The 24,801-nt window shown below is 39.6% G+C and overlaps 1 protein-coding gene across 3 annotated transcripts in view; it reads left to right on the top strand.

Annotated features, from left to right (window-relative positions):
- Positions 1–9,160: 9,160 nt before the first annotated feature.
- Positions 9,161–24,801, top strand: part of NKAIN3 (sodium/potassium transporting ATPase interacting 3) — a 750,443-nt gene continuing 734,802 nt past the window's right edge. Inside the window, exon 1 of one of the 3 annotated variants that reach the window (XR_001720209.4) lies at positions 9,161–10,167. Coding sequence is in view for 2 of the 3 variants with exons in the window: in XM_054656782.2 (XP_054512757.1) it covers positions 10,114–10,167 (54 nt within the window). In the remaining variant the exon portion in view is untranslated. The remainder of the gene's footprint in view (positions 10,168–24,801) is intronic. The other 2 variants (XM_054656782.2, XM_009455456.5) reach the window with 2 other exon arrangements.

Here is a 24,801-nt window from a genome sequence, read left to right on the forward strand (position 1 = left end):
TACACACACATATATATATATACACACACACACACATATATATATATACACACATATCTGTTTTCATACCAGTGCCATGCTGTTTTGATTACTGTAGCCTTGTAGTATAGATTGAAGTGAGGTAGCGTGATGCCTCCAGCTTTGTTCTTTTTGCTTAGGATTGTCTTGGCTATACAGGCTCTTTTTTCATTCCATATGAAATTTAAAGTAGTTTTTTCTAATTCTGTGAAGAAAGTCAATGGGAGATTGATGAGGATGGCAATAAATCTATAAATTACTTTGGGGAGTATAGCCATTTTCATGATATTGATTCTTCCTATCCATGATCACGGAATGTTTTTCCATTTGTTTATGTCCTCTCTTATTTCGTTGAGCAGTGGTTTGTAGTTCTCCTTGAAGAGGTCCTTCACATCCTTCGTAAGTTGTATTCCTAGGCATTTTATTCTCTTTGTAGCAATTGTGAATGAAAGTTCACTCATGATTTGGCTGTTTATTATTTGTGGAGAAGAATGCTTGTGATTTTTGCACACTCATTTTGTATCCTGAGACTTTGCAAAAGTTGCTTATCAGCTTAAGGAAACTTTGGGATGAGACAACGGGGTTTTCTAAATATATGGTCATGTCATCTGCAAATCGAGACAATTGACTTCCTCTCTTCCTATTTGAATACCCTTTTTTTTGCTTTCTCTTGCCTGACAAACCTTGCCAGAACTTCCAATACTATGTTCAATAGGAGTGGTGGGAGAAGGTATCCTTGTCTTGTGCCAGTTTTCAAAGGGAATTCTTCCAGCTTTTGCCAGTTGAGTATGATATTGGCTGCGGGTTTGTCATAAACAGCTCTTATTATTTTGAGAAAGGTTCCATCAATACCTAGTTTAGCAAGAGTTTTTAGTATGAAAGGGTGTTGAATTTTATCGTAGGCCTTTTCTGCATCTATTGAGATAATCATGTGGTATTTGTCATTGGTACTGTTTATGTGATGGATTATGCCTTTTGATTTGCATGTTGAACCAGACTTGCATCCTAGGAATGAAGCCAACTTGAACATGGTGGTCAAGCTTTTTAATGTGATGCTGGATTCGGTTTGTCAGTATTTTATTGAGGATTTTCACATCGATGTTCATCAGGGATACTGGCCTAAAATTTTCTTTTTTTGCTGTTTCTCTGCCAGGTTTTGGTATCAGGATGATGCTGGTCTCATAAAATTAGTTAGGGAGTAGTCCTTCTTTTTCTGTTGTTTGGAATAGTTTCAGAAGGAATGGTACCAGATCCTCTTTGTACCTGTGGTAGAACTGAGCTGTGAATCTGTCTGGTCCTGGGCTTTTTTTGTTGGTAGGCTATTAGTTACGGTCTCAATTTCAGAACTTATTATTGGTCTATTCAGGGATTTGACTTCTTCCTGTTTTAGTCTTGGGAGAATGTATGTGTCCAGGAATTTATCCATTTCTTCAAGATTTTCTAGTTTATTTGTGTAGGGGTGTTTATAGTATTCTCTGATGGTAGTTTGTATGTCTGTAGGATCAGTGGTGATATTACCTTTATTATTTTTTATTGTGTCTATTTGATTCATCTATCTTTTCTTCTTTATTAGGCTGGGTAGCAGTCTATTTTGTTAATCTTTTCAAAAAACCAGCACCTGGATTCACTGATTTTTTGAAGGGTTTTTCGTGTCTCTGGCTGCCCTTAACATTTTTGCTTTCATTTCATCCTTGGTAAATCTGAAGATTGTGTCTTGGGGTTGCTCTTCTCCAGGAGTATCTTTGTGGTGTACTCTGTATTTCCTGAATTTGAATGTTGGCCTGTCTTGCTAGGTTGGGAAAGTTCTCCTGGATAATATCCTGAGGAATGTTTTCCCACTTGGTTCCATTCTCCTGTCACTTTCAGGTACACCAATCAGATGTACATTTGGTCTTTTCATATAGTCCCATATTTCTTGGAGGCTTTGTTGGTTCCTTTTCATTCTTTTTTCTCTAATCTTGCCTTCTTGATTTAGTTCCTTAAGATGATCTTCAATCTCTGATATCCTTTCTTCCACTTGAACTATTCAGCTATTGATTCTTGTGTAAGATTCACGAAGTTCTCAGGCTGTGTTTTTCAGCTCCATCAGGTCATTTATGTTCTTCTCTAAACTGGTTATTCTAGTTAGCAATTCCTCTAACATTTTATCAAAGTTTTTTGCTTCCTTGCATTGGGTTAAAACATGCTCTTTTAGCTCGGAGGAGTTTGTTATTATCAACCTTCTGAAGCCTACTTCTGTAAATTCGTCTAACTCATTCTTTGTCCAGTTTTATTCCCTTGCTGGCAAGGAGTTTTCATCCTTTGGAGGAGAAGAGGGGTTCCTGTTTTTGTAATTTTCAGCCTTTTGTGCTGTTTTTTCTTTATCTTCAATGAGGTATCTACCTTTGATCTTTGATGTTGGTGAAATTTGGATGGGGTTTCTGTGTGTATGTCATTTTTGTTGATGTTGATGCTATTCCTTTCCGTTTGTTGGTTTTCCTTTTAAAAGTCAGGCCCATCTGCTGTAATTTGCTGGAGGTCCACTCCAGACCCTGTTTGCCTGGGTATCACCAGCAGAGGCTGCAGAACAGCAAAGATTGCTGCCTGTTCCTTCCTCTGGAAGCTCTGTCCCAGAGGGGCACCTGCCAGATGCCAGCTGGAGCTCTCCTATATGAAGTGTTTGTTGAACCCTGCTGGGAGGTGTCTCCCAGTCAGGAGGCATGGGGGTCAGGGACCCACTTAAGAAGGCAGTCTTTCCCTTAGCAGAGCTTGAACGCTGTGCTGGGAAATCCACTGCTCTTTTCAGAGCTGGCGGGCAGGAGCGTTTAAGTCTGCTGAAGCTGTGCCCACAGCCGTCCCTTCCCCCAGGTGCTGTGTCCCAGGGAGTTTTATCTATAAGCCCCTGACTGGGGCTGCTGCCTTTCTTTCAGAGATGCCCTGGCTAGAAATGAGGAATCTAGAGAGGCAGTCTGGCTACAGCAGCTTTGAGGAGCTGAGTTGGGCTCCATCCAGTTCGAACTTCCCTGGGGCTTTGTTTACACTGTGAGGGAAAAACCATCTATTCAAGTCTCAGTAATGGTGGATGCCCCTCCCCTCACCAAACTCCAGAGTCCCAGGTGGACTTCAGACTGCTGTGATGGCAGTGAGAATTTGAAGCCAGTGGTTTCTTAGCTTGCTGGGCTCCACGGGGGTGGGATCCGCTGAGCTGGACCTCTTGGCTCCCTGGCTTCAGCCCCCTTTTCTGGAGAGCGAATGGTTCTGTCTTGCTGGCATTCCACGCACCACTGGGTTATGAAAAAAAACTCCTGCAGCTAGCTCTATGTCTGCCCAGAGGGCCACTCAGTTTTGTGCTTGAAACCCTGGGTCCTGGTGGCATAGGCACCTGAGGGAATCTCCTGGTCTGCTGGTTGTGAAGACCATCAGAAAGGCGTAGTATCTGGGCCAGAGTGCACTGCTCCTCAGGGCACAGTCCCTCATGGCTTCGCTTGGCTAGGGGAGGAAGTTCCCTGACCCCTTGAGCTTCTCAGGTGAGGCAATGCCCCACCCTGCTTCGGATGGCCTTCCATGAGCTGCACCTACGTCTAATCAGTCCCAATGAGATGAGTCGGGTACCTCAGTTGGAAATGCAGAAATCTGTGTTGATCTCGCTGGGAGCTGCAGACCGGAGCTGTCCCTATTAAGTTATCTTGTCAGCCACCCCTCTCATCACAGTACTTTTAACAACTGACTACTTACTCACTTTTCCTTGCTACCAATTTCATTTTCTAATTTTCTCCTTTGAGAACACAGAGGGAAACTATCTGGTTTTACCAAATAGTTTAATGGTTGTTTAAAAATCCTCTCAATTTCTTGAATAAAAATGTACAGGAAAAAGTAGAGTCATGTTCATATTGAGATGTAAGCTTGTCTTAGTGATTAAAAAATACAAATTGTATATTTATATATCTTGGTGTAAGTATTTGGTGATTTTATATGAATATTAATATATCATGAACAACTAAGAAAAATCTATCATTCATGTTTCTGAAAAATAGTTCATTCCATATTAGCCTGAGTTAATGTATTTTGTGTTAGGTTTTACGTTTCTGATGGGCAATCTGTTCAGTACTTCATATGCTTGCTGTATATGCATCACACATTTGTATAAGATTATTTCTTATTTTTAACTAGAAATAATCCTAGATGTACAGAAAAGTTGCAAAAGTAATACACAGAGATCCCATTACCTTTCACTCACCTTTCTTAGTGGAAACCTTTTACGGAAACATAATGCAATAACATAGAGTTGATTCTTGAGCCACACAGGTGTGAGAAAATCTACTCCAAAAGTTCATTATATTATATTAATAGTCTTTCTGCATATGTTATAGCAGTGCCTCCTTCGTTTGAAAACGGGAGGTAATGGGGGCAGTATTCTCTGTACTTTGGAGCGCTTAATGTAATCTAATAAATACATACATGCATGCTCACAAAAAACGTTCAGGGTGGCATCAGGATTTGCAGAGGCTGTATTTGTGTTTTCTTTTCATTTCAATCATGTTACCCTCGCTCTTACTTTGTTACTGTCAATTGTTGGGGCTCTAGCCTATGAGGACTTGTCTGATCTGAGCTCCTGAAATCTTGAAAGCAGAGAGTAGCTGAGTTTTTAATGGTTGTAATGAATTGTTTGAATCTCTGATATGAGGACTGTGACACATGGCTCCCAAGATACACAGTATGCATGTTCGTTGCAGAGAAATCCCCAGTGGTTGCCAATACTCCGCAATAAATTAAGCAGTGAGGAATTCTTGAACTTGCCAGTGTTGGTTGGGCTGCTCACTGCATGACATTAAAAAAACACTAAATGGGCCAGGTGCGGTGGCTTATGCCTGTAATCCCTGCACTTTGGGAGGCTAAGGCGGGTGGATCACTGCAGGTCAGGAGTTCGAGATCAGCCTGGCCAACATGGTGAAACCCCGTCTCTACTAAAAATACAAAAATTAGGTGGGAGTGGTGGTGGGTGCCTGTAATCCCAGCTACTCAGGAGACTGAGGCAGGAGAATTGCTTGGACCTGGGAGGCGGAGGTCGGAGTGAGCTGAGATCGCACCATTGCACTCCAGCCTGGGCAAAAAGAGTGAAACTCTGTCAAAAAAAAAAAAAAAAAAAGTAAAAAAAGAAAAACACTAAATGTATATCATTGCAATACTAATTATCATAACCAGATCAGTGTTTTTAGGCCATTGATGGAGTTAATGTTAATTGAGGCTTATTATTAACCAAAACAGAAATGGAAAAAAGGTGCTTGGCTATATCTTTCCAATTGCAGAACTAATTATAAGTAACATTTATTCAATCAAAATATACCAAAGAACTTTTCTTATCCTTTCTCCTTCGGTTTCTCCCACTCCACAAGCTTTCCAGTGACCTTAGAAACACCCCCACACCATATGTCCATCTCTAATTTCTTTCTTATCTCCCGAAAAACAGCCATCTCCGGGGCATTTTTAAATGTTTATATGTAAAGTGCTTAAAATATCAAGAAATATCTATCTTTTTAGAAAGTAAGAAAATATAAAAAATATAACTTATCATGTTTCCCTCGTGCATGCCCCCAACATTCATACATTCAATGCTATGCATAATAAGTGAACCAATTCTAGCAGGAAGGATGGTCTCAACAGCCACGCAATGGCACACTTATGTTCTGCAGCCCTTCGCAGGCATGCTTCAAACTAGCCATACATGTGTGTCCACATTTTGCTCCAGTGTAAACCTTATCTTCGCTTCACTTGAGCTGGCATACTGCTTTGAAATGTCTGTCAGATAATCATGAAGTGAAGCCAGTTGTAGGAGAAGGTGTAGAGAATTATAATTTGCTTGCTCCATGAAGGCCCCAAGGAGGTGCTCACAATTAAGCAGGCATCAGAGGAAACACATATATTTACTAATACATTGAAGAACTTTTCACAATGGAGGTAGAATGCTTAATAAGGCAATAAACTATTCAACTCAATGAAAATGCAGAACTGGGAGGTTTACACAAACAAACAAAAAACAGTGCAATAATTAAGGAGTAATTTTAATTCAAAACAATCTTAATTTAAGGAGAAACTTAAAGCTGGTGTCCCATATCTAGTATTTGAAACTGAACCCCCAAAAGTTGGGAATCTGGAAATCTGCACTTCTAGATCTGGCCTCTGGATGTGCTGTCTCCCCCAAGTTATCTGTTAGTTTGGACAACTACAACTCACTCCTCCTTTAAGGGAGATAGGACTAAAGTTTCTCAAAAGGAATTTCACCAAGAAATAAAAACATAGAAGAGATAGACATGAGACAAAAACAAAACAAAACAAACAAACAGACTCAAATGGCATTAAGGAGTGTGTGTGTATACATATGTTTAATACTCACTACATACTATATATGTGCACATATACATATATGTTCAACATGATGTGTGAAGTATTATGCTAAAAATGTACACATATTGTTCTTCATGCAACAAATATTGAATTTAACTACTGTTATAAGCACTGGGGAAACAGCTTTGTATTTGAGTTGGGGAGACAGGAAATCATACAGTAAGCAAACAATCAGTTTGAAGAAAAATAGAGTGACTGGAGTATTATTTTAGAAAGCCTGTTAAGTAAAGGCCTCCATGGGATGTGACATGAGGCTGAGACCTGCATAAGCCAAGGCTGTAAACTCCACAGAGACAGGCAAAGGGCAAATGCTAAGGCTTAGCCCTCTGGGGCAAGTCATTTTTATCACACCCACTTTACGTATGGGGAAAACAGGGCTCACAGGGGAGCAAAATGGCTTCTCTGAGATTCTATGGCCAAGAAGCAGCATGAACAGCCATATAGCTGATGGGCTGTTCTACTTAGATTATTTCCTCTCCAGTTGGTTTTACCCAACTCCTGTCCAGGCCGCATCCTTTCCATTGCTCTGTCATTTTTTAGTCTCATTTCCTCTCCCCAAGAGACTGGTAATCCCTCTTTTAAACCTTCTCTAACTCTCACAGGAAGAAAACTTAATGACAGCAGTCGGCACTAACCTCTTTCAGAGGGAGTGCTACTTTATGCCTGCATCTGCTCTCCCTTCCCACCTGTAAGTCCTTGAGGGGAAGAGAGGGAGTGGTATCATTTACCTTTGCAGAGCACGCAACTAGCACAGCCCTTTGCATAGAAGCAATTAAGAAGTGAACTTGTAAGAAGTATTTGAGGGAAGGATGGAGAAAAGAAGGAAAAAAAGGAAGGGAGGAAGATTTTTAGTTCTGGATGTAATACAATTTAGAAAATGAGAATAAGAGATTGCAGAGAGAAATGAAGGTAGCTTCACACAATTTCTAGACTTCTTATTAGCATTGTGTTATCTTTGTTTCTTATTTAAGTGCATTTAGTACAAATGCATTTTTCAACGTCTTAAATTACACAAGGAAGAAACTCCAATTTGAGGCTATCAGTAAAGGCAGCAATGGGAAAGGGAGAGGTACAAGGGACCCTCCTGGTCTCCTAAAATCATACCACATGGGTGGTACTAACTCTGAATGTTAGATCAATGTACATTATTACACCTGCTTATGAGGGAACAGTTAGCTTCCCTGTGGGTAACTGCTATTTGTGTCCCAAGTTTCAGAGGCAGCACAGGGAATATGTAAATCCAGGAGCTCTAGAGTCAAATTCCCTGGCTTTGCATTCCTCTTCCTGGTTTAGCAGCCAGGGGAGCCCCTCCTCCTGTTTCCCTATCTTTTCAATGATGATGCTCACAGCACCCACCCCAATGAGGTTGCAGTGATGATTAAATGAGTGAACACACATAAAGTACTTAGATGGGTGTATGGCACCTGGCAAGGACCCAGTGCAGGTTAGCTGCTAATATGGTACTTCCTAAATAAATAAAATCATGACAAAGTATACTGGGGTAAACATGTGTAATTTGGAGAGAAGGAAGTGTCAGTATTTTTATTACCATCATTCATCACAGTCTCTGGAGATGAAAAGGTTACAACAATTTCTGGAAGTTATAGATAGAAGACTTGTTCATGTCCTCTCACTTTTCAGCTGCTTCCTACAGCTTTTAGAGGGGTCAATGGCCTGAGATGTTCTGCAATGTCCTTTTCTACATGCTAAACTACTTATTTGTCAGTGTTCATTTTTTTCTATTGTTTTCATCCATCAAGAATGATGACGAGTATGTGGATTGTGCATAAAGGCAGCGTGCTCACATGATCCTTGATCACTGATGTCTTCAAGCTTGAATTAAAAAAGGAGGAGGAGTTCTGACTGGACTTCTCCCGTCTCCATGATAATATCAGAGGTGGAATGTAAACAATGAATGTTCTTGACCCTTTTAATAACCCAAATCCTGAGGTTATTCATGTGTCCCTACTAGAATTTCAAAGATGTGCAGACTTCCTTGGGAATGATAACTGTCTTAAATTATAAACATAGATCCTGAAGAAACGTTTCAGAAAGGATAAAAATAAAAACAGGACTGCTTTTAACGCCTGAACTAACGGCTTGAGCAGTTTCCATGTCTGGAGTGGAAGTATTAAAAACGCAAAGATGTCTTGCCTTTTCTTACCAACCTACCGCCAAGAACCCAGGAGGGCAGCAGTGGGCTAGAAAGAGGGTTTCTGTGCCAAATTCTGAAAACAGCCTTTTCTGAGATAATTGGCCTGCAGGCTTGTTCCCTGTTCTGGTGTGCTTTTGAGCTCCTTGCGCAGTTCCACCAGGTACAACAAATGCGCCCATAAAATCTGTCTTTGAGCCCTGATGAAATTTCATCCTCTGCAGAACGCCTCCGCTCTGTTTTATTAAGTGGGAGAGAGCAGGAGAGTTTCCACAGGATTCAGAGAGAGTTTGTCCGTATCTTAACTATCCGAGATCTTCTTTCCAAATCCTTCTCAATTTATTTCTGTGAAGATATATTTATACCTATTCCGGAAACCTTCTCCATTTCTAGAAAAAGCTACGCATCTTCTTCTTCCTCGACTTCTCTTTGCTCCCTCCCGGTGAGGATTTCAAAGGGTCTGTGAGAAAAGAACCTTAAGCCAGGTCTCCCCGCGGCGTCCTGGCTAGTCCCGGCGCCCTGGGCGGGTGCATCGCTCTGCCGCAGCGCCCCTTGCCACCCAACTCTGTCCAACTTTCCCTTTCGGACTCCAGCAGGGGCGCCCTCCAGGCAACCGGCTGTGGCGGGCAGAAGCAAGCTCGGATGGGAGACCCCCGAGCTGCGTGCCCAGCGCCGGCTGAACAGACTTGCCCGCGCAGCGCCCGCGGGCCCCCTCGCATCCGGGCAGGTTCCGGAGCTGGGCCTTGCGCTCCCCGGCGCCCGCCCACCCTGGGTGTCTCGCGTCCCGGCCCTTCCTCCCCCGAACCCAAGCTAACCCAACTCCCATCCCCGCCACCTCTGGGGCAGCTCAAATAAGCCGTGTCCCCTCCCTTGCAAACGCGTCCGACCACCCTCCCAACCCCCAGCACAACCCTCAGCAAGAAAGCCCAGCTGGGTCTACCCAGTTACACCGGTCAACGAGGGTCTCCATCGCCGCCGGCCGCCCTAATTCACGCTCATTCATATTCATTCTCTTTTCTCTCTGTCCCTCTTCCTTTCTCCCCAAAGACTCCTAACTAGACAGGCCGATCCTCCCCAGCGGCACTCCCTTTCATTCTTCCCTTCCCACCACACACACACACACACACACACACACACACACACACACCCGGACCCAGACAGCCCACTCCACTTTCCAGACGCCCACCTCCTACATACTCCCCTCCCCTAAACAGACATTCACCCACTCGCCATCTGTAGCCTCCTTCCAACCCCCAGCCCCGCCCGCCTGGCTCCCCCTCCCCAAGAAACAGACCTGCACTGTGGGACGCAGGGACCCCCGCCAGACGCTCGGGTCGTGCGCGCCGCACTGACCTCGGCCCGCCCCGCCGGGAAATTAACAAAGGCGGGCGCGAGCCCCAAGCCCAGGAGGCGCCAGCCCCGAGCCCAGTAGCCGCGAGCGGCGGCCGCGGGGCCGAGGAGCCTGGGCCGGGCCGGGCGGGGACTACTCCGGAGTCAGGAGGCAGCAGCGGCGGAGGACGAGGATCTCTGGCAGTCAGCGCCGCTCGGACGCTGCCGGCACCATGGGCTGCTGCACCGGACGCTGCTCGCTCATCTGCCTCTGCGCGCTGCAGTTGGTGAGTGCCCCGAGGGCCCCTGCCCCAGGACAGGTCCCTGCTCCAGGACCGGCCTCTGCGACTCCCTCTGCGGTTCCGCAGCTCCAGGCAAGGGGCGAACGGGTGAACAGGTAGCTCCGCCCGGCTCCCACCCTCCCCATCGCCTGGCTGGGCTCGCACTGCTCTCCAGACGCGGGCACTCGCCGGGTCGCCCCTGCCCTGCAGGAGGGCGCGGTCTCACCCCGGTCCCGTGCGCTGGGGTTCGCCGCGCTCCCGCCGGGCGTCGCCACGCGGTCCAGGGGCCAGGCGCCGGCGGAGTGAGCGATTTTCCCGCCCCTTGATCCGACACCTGGTTTAGCACCCTCCGCGTTCATGCTGAAGTTACACGGGGACTTGCGGGCTCTTTCTTCTTAGGATGATTTCCAGGAATGTTGCTTAATTACACTGTGTGGGAATGCCCAGGTTCTGAGGAGACAGAAGCTGCCTCAATTCTGTTAGTGAAGAGTGAGGTGGTTCTTAACCTTAAGCAGGTTGAAAAGTGATGGTTAAGGAATCTGGGACCTCCAGGAAGGAGATCAGGCTGTGTGCTTCAGCCCCTGCCCTTCCAGTTCCGCTTTGGATTTTGTTGAAATGTTGCATGTTCAGGCGGCGACAGACTGACAGCTGTCATCAAGGAGAGAACAGAGTGAACTGGCTCCATTGGCGCGGTGCCTTGCAGAGGGAGTGTGTGTAATGGGAAGTTAGAAACTAGAGTGGGGAAAAAAGGCCCTTTCAGAGCAGAGCAAATGCTCCTCTTAATCCCTTTGGATCCTGGACTGGCTCTGTGGTCTATTCCATGGTCACTTGAGCTCAAGGCCACAGACCTTTTGAGTCAGACTTTTGTGTGTGAGAGATTAATAGACATCTCCCTTGCGTTATACTTCAGACAGATTCTGAGTGCTCTGCCAAGCTTTCTTCGAAGCATTGTATTTTTTTTCTAGTCACAAATATAAACTAGTATATTTTGACAAGTGAGAGGAAAAAGCTTGCAATGAACTTTACTTAGTAATGTCATCCCTTGCAAGACTTATTAACTGAGGGATAAAATCGTGCTTTTTAGTAGTTAGTCCTTGTTTACCTGAAGGCTTTAGAATGTTTTCACTTTTCTCTTGCCTCAGTGTTCCAGTCTCCCATGAAAACCTCACTTCATTGTTCACATAATGCATGCATAATTTATGTATTCGTAGGTTTGAAATCAGTGACTTTTTAAGCCTATTGGATAGTGCCTTCTGTCTTGTGAAATACTTGAATCAAACATATTTTATAGTTTCTTGAAAAAAATTTTAAAAATTTAAAACAATATGAATGTTTTCCTTCACTAAGAAAAGAAGGCAGGAGCTTGATTTGTATTTTGGTTTTCAGAAATGGACATGGCTTATAAGTTGGAAAAACTGACTAAACATTGAGTCAACCCTTGATTCAATGTAAGATTATAGATAGGCACGCTGGATTGCATAATCTATAATGCCTAATTTCTATTTTACATGGAAATAACAAGTAAGGTTTCTATGTAGCAGATTTATCAATGCAATTATGATTTTCTTAACAGGCATTGTGATGATAATGTTTTTGAGATTTCATCCATCAGCCAAGCATGCCCCTTCTTTCCACTTTCTTAGCTGATACAAATGCAACTTATTTGTCAAAGCTTATCTTAAAATTCCATTTTTTAATGAAGTCTTCCTTGGTGCTCCAGGTAAAATCCCTTATATTCCTATAATCTCATAGCACTTCGCTTTTTCCTCTGTTATAAAACATTTGATACACTCTTAAATAATTTTAAGTTATTTACACGTATTTCTCACCACTAGATTGTAAGCAACTTGAGGGTAGGGACCATAGTATTAGTGATCTTTACAAACTCTGCAAGTTCTTAGAGCTCATATTAGGAGCTGAAACATATTTGCTGAATTTTTGATAATACATAACATTTGCAATCCATACAGGGCTTTGACATAAACATTTCTTTTGACTTTTAAAACTATCCTGTGAGGTAGATACTCATTTCATTTGTTTGCAGGTGAGGAAGTTGATATTCATAAACAGTTTTTCCATAATCAATAGTTTTTGGATGGTAGAAATATTGGGGTGATGGTAAGCATTTAACAACTGGATTGTAAACAAAACAAATGTATATATTACATTATAATAGCATACAAGATAATCTTCTATATGTAAAAGATGTGTAGCTCTCTGTTGACAAATGATAGCAATAGTAAAATATGTAATAGTCTTTAGTGTGAATTCCATACAGCCATTCAATTTTGGCAGAATCTTTTTGCTGAGTTTGAAAAACTCTTGGTTTTATAAATCTGACATGAATGCTGGTGAATATTTTTGTATGCTTTAAGAAAAAAGAGGAAAGTGAAAATTTGAAGAAAATATTCGAACTTTACTTCATCAATTACATGAAAAGATTCTTGGCTGAATTGGATAATAGTTTTTAAATACTTAAAAATTATTTCCTCAGTTTCTTTCATAGCTATTGACAATGTAACGTCTATAGACATGACACACTTTTAGGTTTAATATGCATTATTTAAAATATTTCCCCATTATTTAAAAAGCCTAGACAATCAACAAAACAGTAAGCAACCACTGATTTGTGGGGTTTGCCAAATTCTTTGGTGTAAATACTCCCATCACGACCAATTTCAAGTATACTTTATATAGCATTTCCGTCATATACATAAGATAGGCCTAACCTCAAAAGCATTGGTAAAGTAAAACACAGCAAAATAATTAGGAAGGAATAACTGTTAACTATTCAGTACCTTGGTTTTTAGTAGGATTTCTTTAAATTTAAGTTTGCATAATTTAATTTTTAATAATGGCTGTATTTAACAACTGGCTCACAAAATTCCTAAAAATCTAACAAAACCAATTCTAACTCTGAGCCCGTATAACCCTGCTTCAGCATATCATAGGATAGGGATCCCTGTTTCCTAGATCTGGTGCACTTTCTACTGAAACCAACTGTTTTTTTTTTTTTTGCTCTTTTATGTTTTTTTCTGCTTCCACCAACTGTCAGACAATGGAGATTATGAGGCAGTGAACTAGTGAGGGTGTTGAAAGGGGATGGCGTTGGGAGAACACATCTGCTGAAGACAATCTACATGCTCATGACTAAGGCTTAACTGGGAGGTCATCACATAGATGGTACATTAGTTCCTCCTAAAAGTTAAAGAAACAAATAAAAGCTTTTCATTATCTTATTCTCATTTTGTCTGAACTACTGTCTGGAGTGGGAAAATTAAAACTCAAATTGGGAAATTTACTTGGAGAAAACATATCCTTTTCAAGCTAGTATCTGTGGATGAGTTTCAGTTTGCAAAATCTCAGTCATTTTCTACTTTTTTCACTCCACTGCTCTGGCTGTCTTTCATCATTAGTTTTTCTCCAGGCTTCTGCCCTCAAGATGTTTGCCTCATGGTTTTCATTTGTGATCCTCCTGATTTTCCTAGATGAAATTAAAGAGAAAGTGAAAAGTATGAATACAGGCCCATCAAAAACGATGTGAAATAATTTTTTTTAAAGAAGTGATTCATTACTGTGTCACTGATTCATCTAGTCATCCAAGAGCCTTTAGTACATTTTTTTTGTAAGGATACTTTCAGTTTTGCTTGTTTTATAATACTGTATATACTTATCATTAGATATGTGTAATTTATACATAAAAAGAAACACTTGATCATGTGCTTTTAGTACATTCTTTTCAGGTACCACATTTAAATAAACCTTAATTGCATGGTTCCAAAGTCTGACATGCCACATCTCATTTCAGAGCCATTTTCTGAGAGTAGCCTCAGTGAAGCACTGAACTAATTTTGGCAGGCATTGTTCCCACAGAGCTTTAGACATCTTCCCAACCTCACAGAGGTCGGACTCTGGCATGTTCAATGTAACTTTGGCATGTTCAACACATCTTCATCTCAGGATGTTATTATTACCCATGGACATTCATTGCACCTTTCATCACTTCAAGGTGAAAGTCTTATTACTATTAGACCTAGGAATAAGGGAAACAAAACTCAAAACTCTCACCAGACATATCTGTGGTACCAGAAACCCTACAAGATTTAAAGAAAATAGGCAGCTTCTAACTCATAGATGTATATTTTTTTATTGTAGAGAACATCTGACTGGGTACAGTGGCTTATGCCTGTAATCCTAGCACTTTGGGAAGCCAAGGTAGGAGGATTGCTTGAGTCCAGGAGTTCCAGATCAGTCTGGGCAACATAGCGAAACCTCATCTCTACAAAAAATTTTAGCCAGGTGTGGTGAGTTGTGCCTCTAGCCCCAGCTACTTGGGAAGCTGAGGTGGGAGGATCGCTTGAGCCCAGGAGATCGAGACTGCACTGTACTATGATGCCACCACTCACTCCAACATGGGAGACAGAGTGACACTCTCTATCTAAAAAGAAAGAAATACATAAGTAAATAAATAAATAGAGAACATTCTCTCAAATTAAAGAAAATCAGCATTTTTTCTCACAGTGGAAACGAAGTTTAGTTAACTTCCTTTCCATACCACGTTCAAACCATCTGTGAGCAAAGCACCTATGACACTAGAATGCTGAGATAAATGTGTTAAGAGGTGTCTGTAGGGGGGTGGTGTAGCTGTGGTAACATGTTTTTAACTAAGCTCTATGAAAGGTGCAGCTCACCTGTCATAGATATTGGACAGCGAATGCTGAAATATATTTCTTTTACTATGTATTTATACTGATACTTTGGCTTTGACATGGTTTTAATAGTTCTTTTCTTCTCCTCTGCACTATAATTATTAATCATTTTGTTTCCATTCTCTTTCTTTATTTCAATACCGTGGTTCATGCTATGAAACTTAAAGTTAGTGAAACTTAAAGGTTAGTGAAATTCAAATTTTGTCTACTAATGAGACTTGAGTTATACTGTGACTGGTATTGAAACCATTCTGCGTTGGCAAATACTGAAGGGTTACATCGTGAGTAACAAAATGAATTGTTGTGCTTGGGTATCGTGTGTGTGTGTGTGTGTGTGTGTGTGTGTGTGTGTGTAGGTCTAGCAGATGTGTTTGGATACATAAGGGTTCTGTTTTAGATACTTTAAGATTCTGAGACTTGAGGCCAAGTAGCTGTCAGGTACATGAGTGTGGAACCTAGAGGGCAAGCCTGGATTGCATATTTAGAATTAAGAATCATGAACAATATTGGTATTTAAAAAGCCCTGGATGAGATCACCTTGGGAGAGAGAGTACATAGTTGAGACTAGAACCGAAAATAGGACTTAATACAAGGTGAGTAGAGAACAAGGAGCCAGCAAAGGATACAGAAGAAGAGATTGGAAAGAATCAACTTACTTTAAAAATAGGGCTGACATTTCAAGATAAAAGTAAAACAAAACACAAAAAACATAGAGCTGGAATCATTGGTAATAAAAAGGATATATGCCAATAAATGATTATTATCAAATTATATCTTTTGATTTTTTTTTCTGAGAGGTTAAGAGCAAAAGTATCATTTTAATAAAAATACATGAAATTGTCATACTTTTGTATTCTGTCCTAGGAAGCCAGGTCTGTGGAAGCAAAGTCAACATAAGCAGTGATTTCCGTGGCATGTAAATCATGGTACAGCAAGAGAGTCATTTTATTTAATAAGAATTAATTAACAAATAATTTTATTAAATGTTTAGTAAAGTACTAAGCAGTCATTTAAATTAGCGTTAACATTAATACAGTTAACATGGATTAGTTGTAATAAATGACATAGACCCTTCAGTTAACAGAGCATTTTGTTTTTATGAACAATTGAGTAAATAGCAGAACACTCTGACAGCAGACTGCTGAGAAGAGTGTTATGGGAAGAATTTCGTCCTCTAAAAAGATATATTGAAGTCCTAACTCCCCATACCTCAGAATGTGATTTTATTTGGAAATGTGGTTTTTATAGAGGTTATTAAGCTAAAATGAAGCCATTAATTTCTTATGACTGATGGCATTAAAACCAGGAAATTTGACACAAAGACAGAAAAGCACAGAGGAAAGACACTGGGAAGACACAGAGAGATAAAAATCACTCATTAAAAATAAAAATAAAAATCAGAATGGAAAACACGCAATTGGGACGCTTTGGGGAAAAGATGACAGACAAGATGTTACTGAGCTAGAGAGACAGTAGACCTTCCCTTTTTTCCAAGGTGCCACATGAAGACTGAGGATTGGAGTGAGCCAGGGATTGCTGGCAAACCCATGGAAGCCAGGGAGAGGCAAGGAGGGAGTCCCCTACAGGCTTCAGAGGGAGTAGGCCCAGCTGACACCTGGATTTTGGATTTCTAGCCTCCACAACTATAAGTTGCTCCTCTTGTTTTAAACCACTTGGTTGTGATACAAGGAAACCCTAGGAACTTAATACAGAAAGAGAGCTAGTCTGGAGTATGTTTTAAGGTAGAACAAACCCTAGGTTTAATTAAAACCACTTAAATGGTGAAAGAAATGCTTATGTTCAATGTGCATGTGGATTTGGACTTACGGGTGGCAGAAGGTTGAGACCATGTCATGGCAGGAATAATTAGAGTCAAAGGGTTAAGTTCTTAGGCCAGCAGAGGCAATAGGCCAGGCCTGAGGACTCCTGGACAGTGCTGCCCTCATGGGAGTCTTTGGATCAGCAGTATCAGAATCACCCGGGGGAGCTTCTGAACAGCAGTGGCTCAGGCTCACCAGGATCTACTGGATAGAAATATTTTGGAGAAGGGCTCAAGAGTCTCAAATTATTGAAAGCTCCTTGCATGATTCTGAGGTAGATCGAGGTTTGGGAACGTTTACTCAAATGAAGAGTTCCCTGGGTCAGAAGAACTTGAAGAGGAAAGACTGTGGATACTTCCTAAGGCTATTAGGAGCAAACCCAGTTTCTGAAGGTCAGTTGAGAGCCGAGTTAGCTGAGTTGCCACTCTAAATGTCCTTAGTTTTTAAGATTTTAGGACGGATACTGGGTGTGGTGCCTCATGCCTGTAATCCAGCACTGTGGGAGGCTGAGGGGGGAGGATCACTTGAGGCCAGGAGTTTGGGACCTGCCTGGGCAACAAAGTGAGACCCTGTCTCTATAAAAAAAAAATTAAAAAAAAAATAACCAAACAGTAAGATGAATACTTGTAGTCCTGCCTCCTTGGAGATTGAGGTGGGAGGATTGCTTGAACTCAGGAGGTGAAGGCTGCAATGAGCTATGATCGTGCCACTGCATTCCAGCATGGATGACAGAACAAGAATCTGTCTCTAAATAAATAAACAAACAAACAAATAAGTAAATAAAGTTTTAGAAGAGTTGCTTCTCTTATGGAAACTTAATGTCTATGATAGCATGGAATCATCCTAACAGGCTCTTCAAGGGCTGTGGTCTGTTATCAGAGGGAGTGTCGTGTTTCACATCCTGAATAGGTCAGTCACTGAGACTGCCTGTCCTCTGCACATGTAGCATCTGGTGTATCTGCAGTAGGCTGTCTGCTCTTTTAGGTCGTAGGCTGGGTCAGGTTCAGAGCCTGGTCTGGAGAGGGAGTCCAGATAGAAGCCCCAGGAGGAAGTGGGTGAAGTGCCCCCTCACAGCCCCTCTTGACATTGCATCTATTTCTTTAGTCCAGGACAGTAAAGATCACTTTGCTTTTATAAAAGTGCCTCAGGGCTCATACTGCATGGTTTCAAGGTTTACTTGAAGTAAATGGTTTCAACATTCCTTCTAGAGGACACACTAAAATGGTTTTAGACCATATTTGTGAGGCTGACGAATGTTCCTGTTTCTCTACTTTACAAACCAAATTTCTTATTTTTATTTTTAATTGGCAAATAATAATAGTATATACTTATGAGGTAATTTGATGTTTTGATATATGCATAAAATGTGGAATAAAAAAACAAGCTAATTAACACATTCATCACCTCACGTATCATTTTTTTGTGGCAAGACATTTGAAATTTACTCCCTTCGCAATTTTGAAATATGCAATACAGTATTATTAACTATAGTCAATATGCTGTGTAATAGATCTCAAACTAGAGTCTTTATGTTTGTAACCCTGATCAGCATTGGTTTGAATATGTCCTTCTAATAAGTATTCATAAGAAAGTTCTGCAATTCTCATGACTTAAGCCTCCCTGACATATAACTATGAAATTTATAACATCCATCAGACCTTTTCTCTCTTAAGCTTCAGTTACTTATTTCACCTTTTGTTTTATTAACTAATACTTCATATTCTTTAGGCTGAAACCTAATTTGTTTTTAATTCTTTAGGTTGAAACCTCCTTTCCCAAATTCCCCCTTTAGCTTGCTTGCCCTGCCAAGAGATGTATTGAATTCATTTTCTACAATGCCTGATTAATCTTCCTTAAGTGGAAACTTCATCCTGTCACTCCTCTTCAAAAAAAAAATGTCTCTGTAAGCTGCCACTTAATGCCTTACCAAAATAGAATTATTTCCTACTTCTCCAGGTCTGCATCCTCAGTTCCATAGGGACAGATTTCTATTTCATGAACACATATTCATACCCTTGAACATATGTAGTTCAGGCTTCTTGAAGCAAATTTCAAGGTTGTAAAACTAAGAAAATGGAGATGAACAAAATTCACTGAAATAGAAAGAAGTATTTATATATACCTGTAGTTATTATTCTTTATAAAATAATGAATTGCTTTTGTTTTTTTCAAATTATATTCTCCATTTTAATCAAATCATTTTCATTCTGGTTACTTACATATAGATTTTTGTTTTGCCTAGTCCTTTATTTTCCTTAGGAGAATAATCTATATCATAAGATTTTGGGAAATAAATTGTTTTCTATCCCCAGAACATCAAGTCTTTGCTTTTAAAACATGAACTACTTATTTTATTTTATTTTATTTTTTTACCTTTCTCTCACAAATTGTACCTGTGTTGTAGCAATGTATGTTTTCAGTCTCTAGGATTGGAACAGTTATCCAGATTATATAAGAAAGGAATTTCAAATATTGTATGCTTAAAAAATGAGCCAATAGTACTTAATATTTTGGCATTAGGACAAGATACACATTAATAAAAGCATTGCATGGTTTCTTTGCAGAAGTTTTGATGAGTGATCAGGAAAATGAACAAATCTACATGTGCATACTTGAACTATTTCCTTAGGCATTTGTTTTCATCAGGTGAAGATGAAATGCCTCTTGCTTAAAGAACCAGATTGGCTGGGCATAGTGTCTCAGACCTGTAATCCCCAAACTTTGAGAGGCTGAGGTGGGAGGATCCCTTGAGCCCAGGAGTTCCAGACCAGCCCTGGAAAGACAGGGAGATCCCCCCTCTCCAAAAAAAGGAAACAAAAATAAAATATAGATGGTTGTGGTGGTCTGTGCCTGTAGTCCCAGCTACTTGAGAGGCTGAGGTGGGAGGAGGTTCAGTTGAGCCCAGGAGTTCGAGGCTGCAGTGAGCCTTAATGGTGCCACTGCACTCTGGCCTTGGGGACAGAGTGAGACACTGTCTAAAAAAGAAAAAAAAGAATAAGGTTTACAAGCACTTAATACAAATCATTCATTAAAAATAAAAATAAAAATCAGAATGGAAAACACAATATTGGGATGCTTTGGGAAAAAGATGACAGACAAGATGTTACTGAGCTAGAGAGACATAGACCTTCCCTTTTTTCCAAGGCCCCAGTATCTGGATGAAACCAAAATAGTGTGAGGAAGAAAACTGGAGCAAACAGCAGATCAGCAACATTGAAGAATCCAGGAGACAAGTAGAGTGTATTTGGCCCAAGGCCTTAATATTAGTTTGTGCACTCTGTACACTGCACAAAGGTGTTCATGTGTTACACAGAAATTCAGCACTTGCTCTGCTTGCATGAAGGGTATGGTGGGCATAGTGCTGGAGTATTGGTGCCTTTTGGCTTTATATGTTGAGAGTTGGCTGATTAATAACATTGTGCAGATGATATGCAATGGGAGAATAAATATATTACTTATTTTTAAAATAAAGCTGATTAATGTGGAAGTTAAGATTTATAGTATTTTGGACAACAATGAGAAGTTAAAAAGAAAACCACAAATTATTCTTTATTGCTTATTTTGATTTTCTTATAATACTTTCTATGTTGTACTTTACAGTAACATTAATTTTGAAAAAGAGGAGAGATTTTCCAATTAGTGGATGCTTTGAGGTCAATTTTAGGAAGACTATTTGGCAAATACTTGATAAGGTTATATTTGGTATAGCTTCTTTCTTAGGTGCATCAAAAATTCATGCTTTTAATCCCCATTAAAACTAATTAGTGTTAATGTGTGTGAACATGCATCTACAGCAGAATAGAATATTAGACTAAAATACTTCATCAATGATTAGTATTCCAAATGCCAGTTAAATGGTAGTACAAGCAAATGACATATAGCACAAACTATCTAATTTACATTTTTAATGTGATATGTTTTGCAAAGATATTGAAATAAAATGGAAGGTAGGCTATGAATGCCCTGTAATGGAACATTCTTACCTTAGGTCTTGATAGAGTATAGGAGAATAGATATTTTAAGATGAGCATAGTTATAAACAAAAAAAATCAGATGAAGGTGTTGACTTAAGTTGGAGAATGTGAAACACTTGAACTGGTAGGTTGCTGTTCTGTTTGACACTGGTAAGAGCATCTGCAGTTCATTGAACTGGAGGAGAAACATTTATCCATTGGTAAAGGGAGACGAAGGTGAAGGTGGGTGGGCGGCAGGAGTTGGAGTACTGACAAGGGCTCTAATTGCAAGAATTAGATAGCTTATTGTTAAGGGAAGCAAGATCTTGGCAGTGTTAATGATATTATTCGTTTTTTAGATTTTTTCCTTTCATTTTTTGCATAGAGTAGCATTCTTTAGAATGCTCTGTTCCTTTATTAACAAGAAGTATTGAAAGAGGATTTTAGTGATCAGTTTCTCGTAAGAGATATGAGCTCAACAGGGGTGACGATAAGTCATAAATATATTTCCGAAAGTTTCTATTCCAGTAATGAGAGACACAGTAATAATTTGGTATTGATTAATATCTAGTATAATAAGAGTTTGCATGTGGGAAGCCATAGGCTACAGATGTTGATTGGTTTAATTGGTTAATTAAGGTACAAACAGGAATGCTCTACACTCAAGTTGTATTTCCTGTGCTGGTAACTAGCTATAAATGATCATAATTAAGACAATGGGATATATAAATTGTTGTTAATGATAATTCTTTACCAAATTTGTATTTAAAATATAAATTCTTGATGAAGTTCTTTCAAATTGTAGTTTATGAAAAGTAACATTTCTTAGCTTCAAAAGGTCCTCAAGAAATCATCTAGAGCCATTGTTTGCTCCAAAGCAGTTATGTGTGTGATGCTTCAATACTGAAGCCTCTCCTGTTGAATCTTAAATGTCTCTGAGAATGTAAAACTTGCTTTGATTTCCATTCTGTCTTCTATTCATTTGCTTTATATCTGGATGGTGAATGGCCGATGGAGGCAGTCATGGGCTGGAGCTGACTCATACCAACTGGGGATAGCTTCCTGGTAGGTTTCCAGGAATCATGTGAGCCAGTTGTTAAATACAGCTTTATTAAACATTAACTATATAAACTTATAATTAAATTATATAAAAACAAAAGTATACATATTTAAAAGTCAACACTTTCTAATGATTTTATTGCAATATACTGTTATCTCTGCTCTGGGGGTTATTTTACATCTACACGGTACGTATTTTACATACAGTTTGTATGGTGGAAATTCTGTATAACAGAGGATTATCTATTGAGTATCTCTTCCCAATTGTACATCCAGTGACATCATATTGGTAGCTAAAATTTTTTTATGAAGTGTTTATATCATAGAAATATCATTCTTAAGCTCCCCAGGCCAGTTGTTAAATTATTTACTAGCATATCACCAGGCAGGGGCTTTCTTCATAAGGCCAGTTTTTTTCCTTGTACCAAATTGGAACTGATTCATAGGCTTTTAATGTAACTAATTAATGCATGTATAGAAAGTATATTTTATAACCTAAGTGTTTTATTTATTGCTTTGAATACGTCTGTAAAATTGTTTAAACATAATAGAGAAGTTTTTTATTTTCAAAAAATTACAATATTAAATCCTTTGGTTTTAATAATAGCTTTTGGATCTCCCTAAAGTGTTCATGCACATTGCATAACTGATTTGTTGGTAACTGATCTGTGGCTAAATGATTCAGAACTGATAATGGGTTATAGGTTGCACTTCTAGGTGAGTGACTAGAATCTAGAATCTCTCACTATGAGGGAAAGTTATTTCTGCTTAATGAGTGTTGATTAGTTCCCATGAGGAAAGCTGGACTTACTCCAACACCCAGTTCTTCCACCTGTTGGCATCATTGGTCCTAATTAGCTTCTTCCACAAGGATGTCAAGTAATCAATGCTGAAATGATTGAAATACCTTTTGACACCCACATCTGGTTCTTCCAGGCTGGGATAATCTGCATTTTCCATTGTCCCCACATCGAAATACTAAATATTCTATCTTGAAGAAGGCTTCAGGAAGGTGATTTATTTGTGAGCACACCAAAACTTATTTAGCTCATAAAATTTCTTTTCTAATTATTTTAAAAAGCAATCATTGTTACAATGCGGAACAAAATCCTCTTGTGCTTCAAATTCCATTGTATCATTCTTATTTTCATGAGGCAGATATTAATATATTCTCATTCACAGATGAGAAAACTGAAATGTGGGAAAATTAGGGAGTATGTTGAAATTATATGTTATGCTATTGCTTAAAGCATGAGAAATGTAGAAATGCAGATAACAAAACTGTGTGTGTGTGATCTTAGATTAGATCTTAGATTTTGGTATTGTGACTGCATTAAAAAAAAGAGTCACTCTTCTGGGCTTAGGTCAAACCTGTTGTGAAGAGTAATTATTTAAGCAAACAATTTCTTTACATGAAATGTGATTTTAAAAATGTAATCCAGATGACTTGAGTAGTAAGAAGAGACACTAACTCTGGGACACGGCTTTTTCTTTTGTTTTGTTTTTGCCATTTCTGTTGGTAGAAGGTAGCTTTCCCTCATTATTGACATCTATTTTTGGAATCCCTCAGGAGGAATCCCAATTTATCCTGAAACAAAAGAATGAAATGCAAGCTTTCTGCAGACCAAGTATTTTGCAGTTTTTGCTTGCTCTATTTTCTTCAGCCGATGAACCACTTCTGACAAAGCTTTCTCACTGTCCGGATATAATCTGCTAATACCACTGGGACCTACACTCACAAGTGTCTTCTTTCTCCATAAAAGTTTAAGCCACTAATTCTGTTTGATGTCTGTTGGGAAACTCTTCCTTGGCCTTGTAGTATTGTGATTGCCAAAGATTTGAATGTGGCAGCCAGACCACTGACAGAGTGTCTTGAATGCAGGGCCAATTAGAGGGAAGTATTAGATGAAGCCACTGAACCATTAGGAGGCTTGCAAAGATCCCCTAAGAGTCTTTTCATCTACAAGAGAGCTGTGGTTGGAAATACACAGATGGAGTTGTCCTTAGGGATGTGCTCTTCCCGCACGTGGTTCTGTTGAAGCATTTCACAAGTAGAAGACAACGTTTTGTAATATTTCACAGAGCCTATGTCATACAGAGGCACATTGGTCATCTATTATTAATATGTTTGTTTGGCTCAACCAAAAGTGTCTTTATACACACTTTTTAACTCCTTCCCTACTAATGATACATTTATTAAAGGGCAGAGGTTTTGATTAAAGATATAAGTAATATGATTTTTATAGCTCAGTTTTTCTTTCAACACAACACAAAGTGAAGCATATTAATTGTCTTAGTATATTTTCCTTATTGATGAAAAACTGGTTTGGTATTTGCAAAACTCTGCATGAATTCTAATTCCAAATTCTTGATTTTTGTCCCACTATATTTAGGAAATAATATTGTTTTCACATTTAGAGGACCACATCAAGGCTAAAAAGATAATTGTATTTAAACATATTTTAAGATGTTTAAACTTTATATTTTTATATTTTTAGTTATCATAAAATTTAATTTGTTTCCAAAATCCTGGTTAATTTTCATTCTACCAAATAGAGGTTTAAAATGCTCTTAGGAGAATGGTAGTCAAAGCTCTTATAAAAACAGAAATGTACTTCTTTAGTCAATATGTAGTTTGCTTTATATTAAATGAAGAGGTAATCTGGAATGTACATTTGGATTAAGTGTCAGCTGTAATGCCTATGTGCTTTTCATGGCCCAAAACGAAAGGAAAAACACTGGAGAACTGTTATCCTACAGGCATCAGAATTACGCTGATGGGCCATCAGCTGCTCTGCAGCCAAGCATTTCTCCAAGGTGCTCCAGTGAGTACTGCAGGCTGACCTCATGGATGTATGGGTGAAGAATCACAACTAGATGACAGGACTAGTATTCTAGGACCAATATTTAATGTGACGTAACTTAATCCAAGTTGGTATATGATTATGACAGTAGCCAAAAATCAGATGACATTAGAAATAGGTGGCCCAGATTGAAATAGATGTGACTGAAAACATAGTGTAGTAAACCACTGCAAATTTAATACTCTTCATCTGTAGACCTAAGGAATAAAATCGTTGAATATTTTTGGACTTATTT

This window comes from Pan troglodytes, chromosome 7 (assembly GCF_028858775.2).
Source record: "Pan troglodytes isolate AG18354 chromosome 7, NHGRI_mPanTro3-v2.0_pri, whole genome shotgun sequence".
Taxonomy (NCBI): domain Eukaryota; kingdom Metazoa; phylum Chordata; class Mammalia; order Primates; family Hominidae; genus Pan; species Pan troglodytes.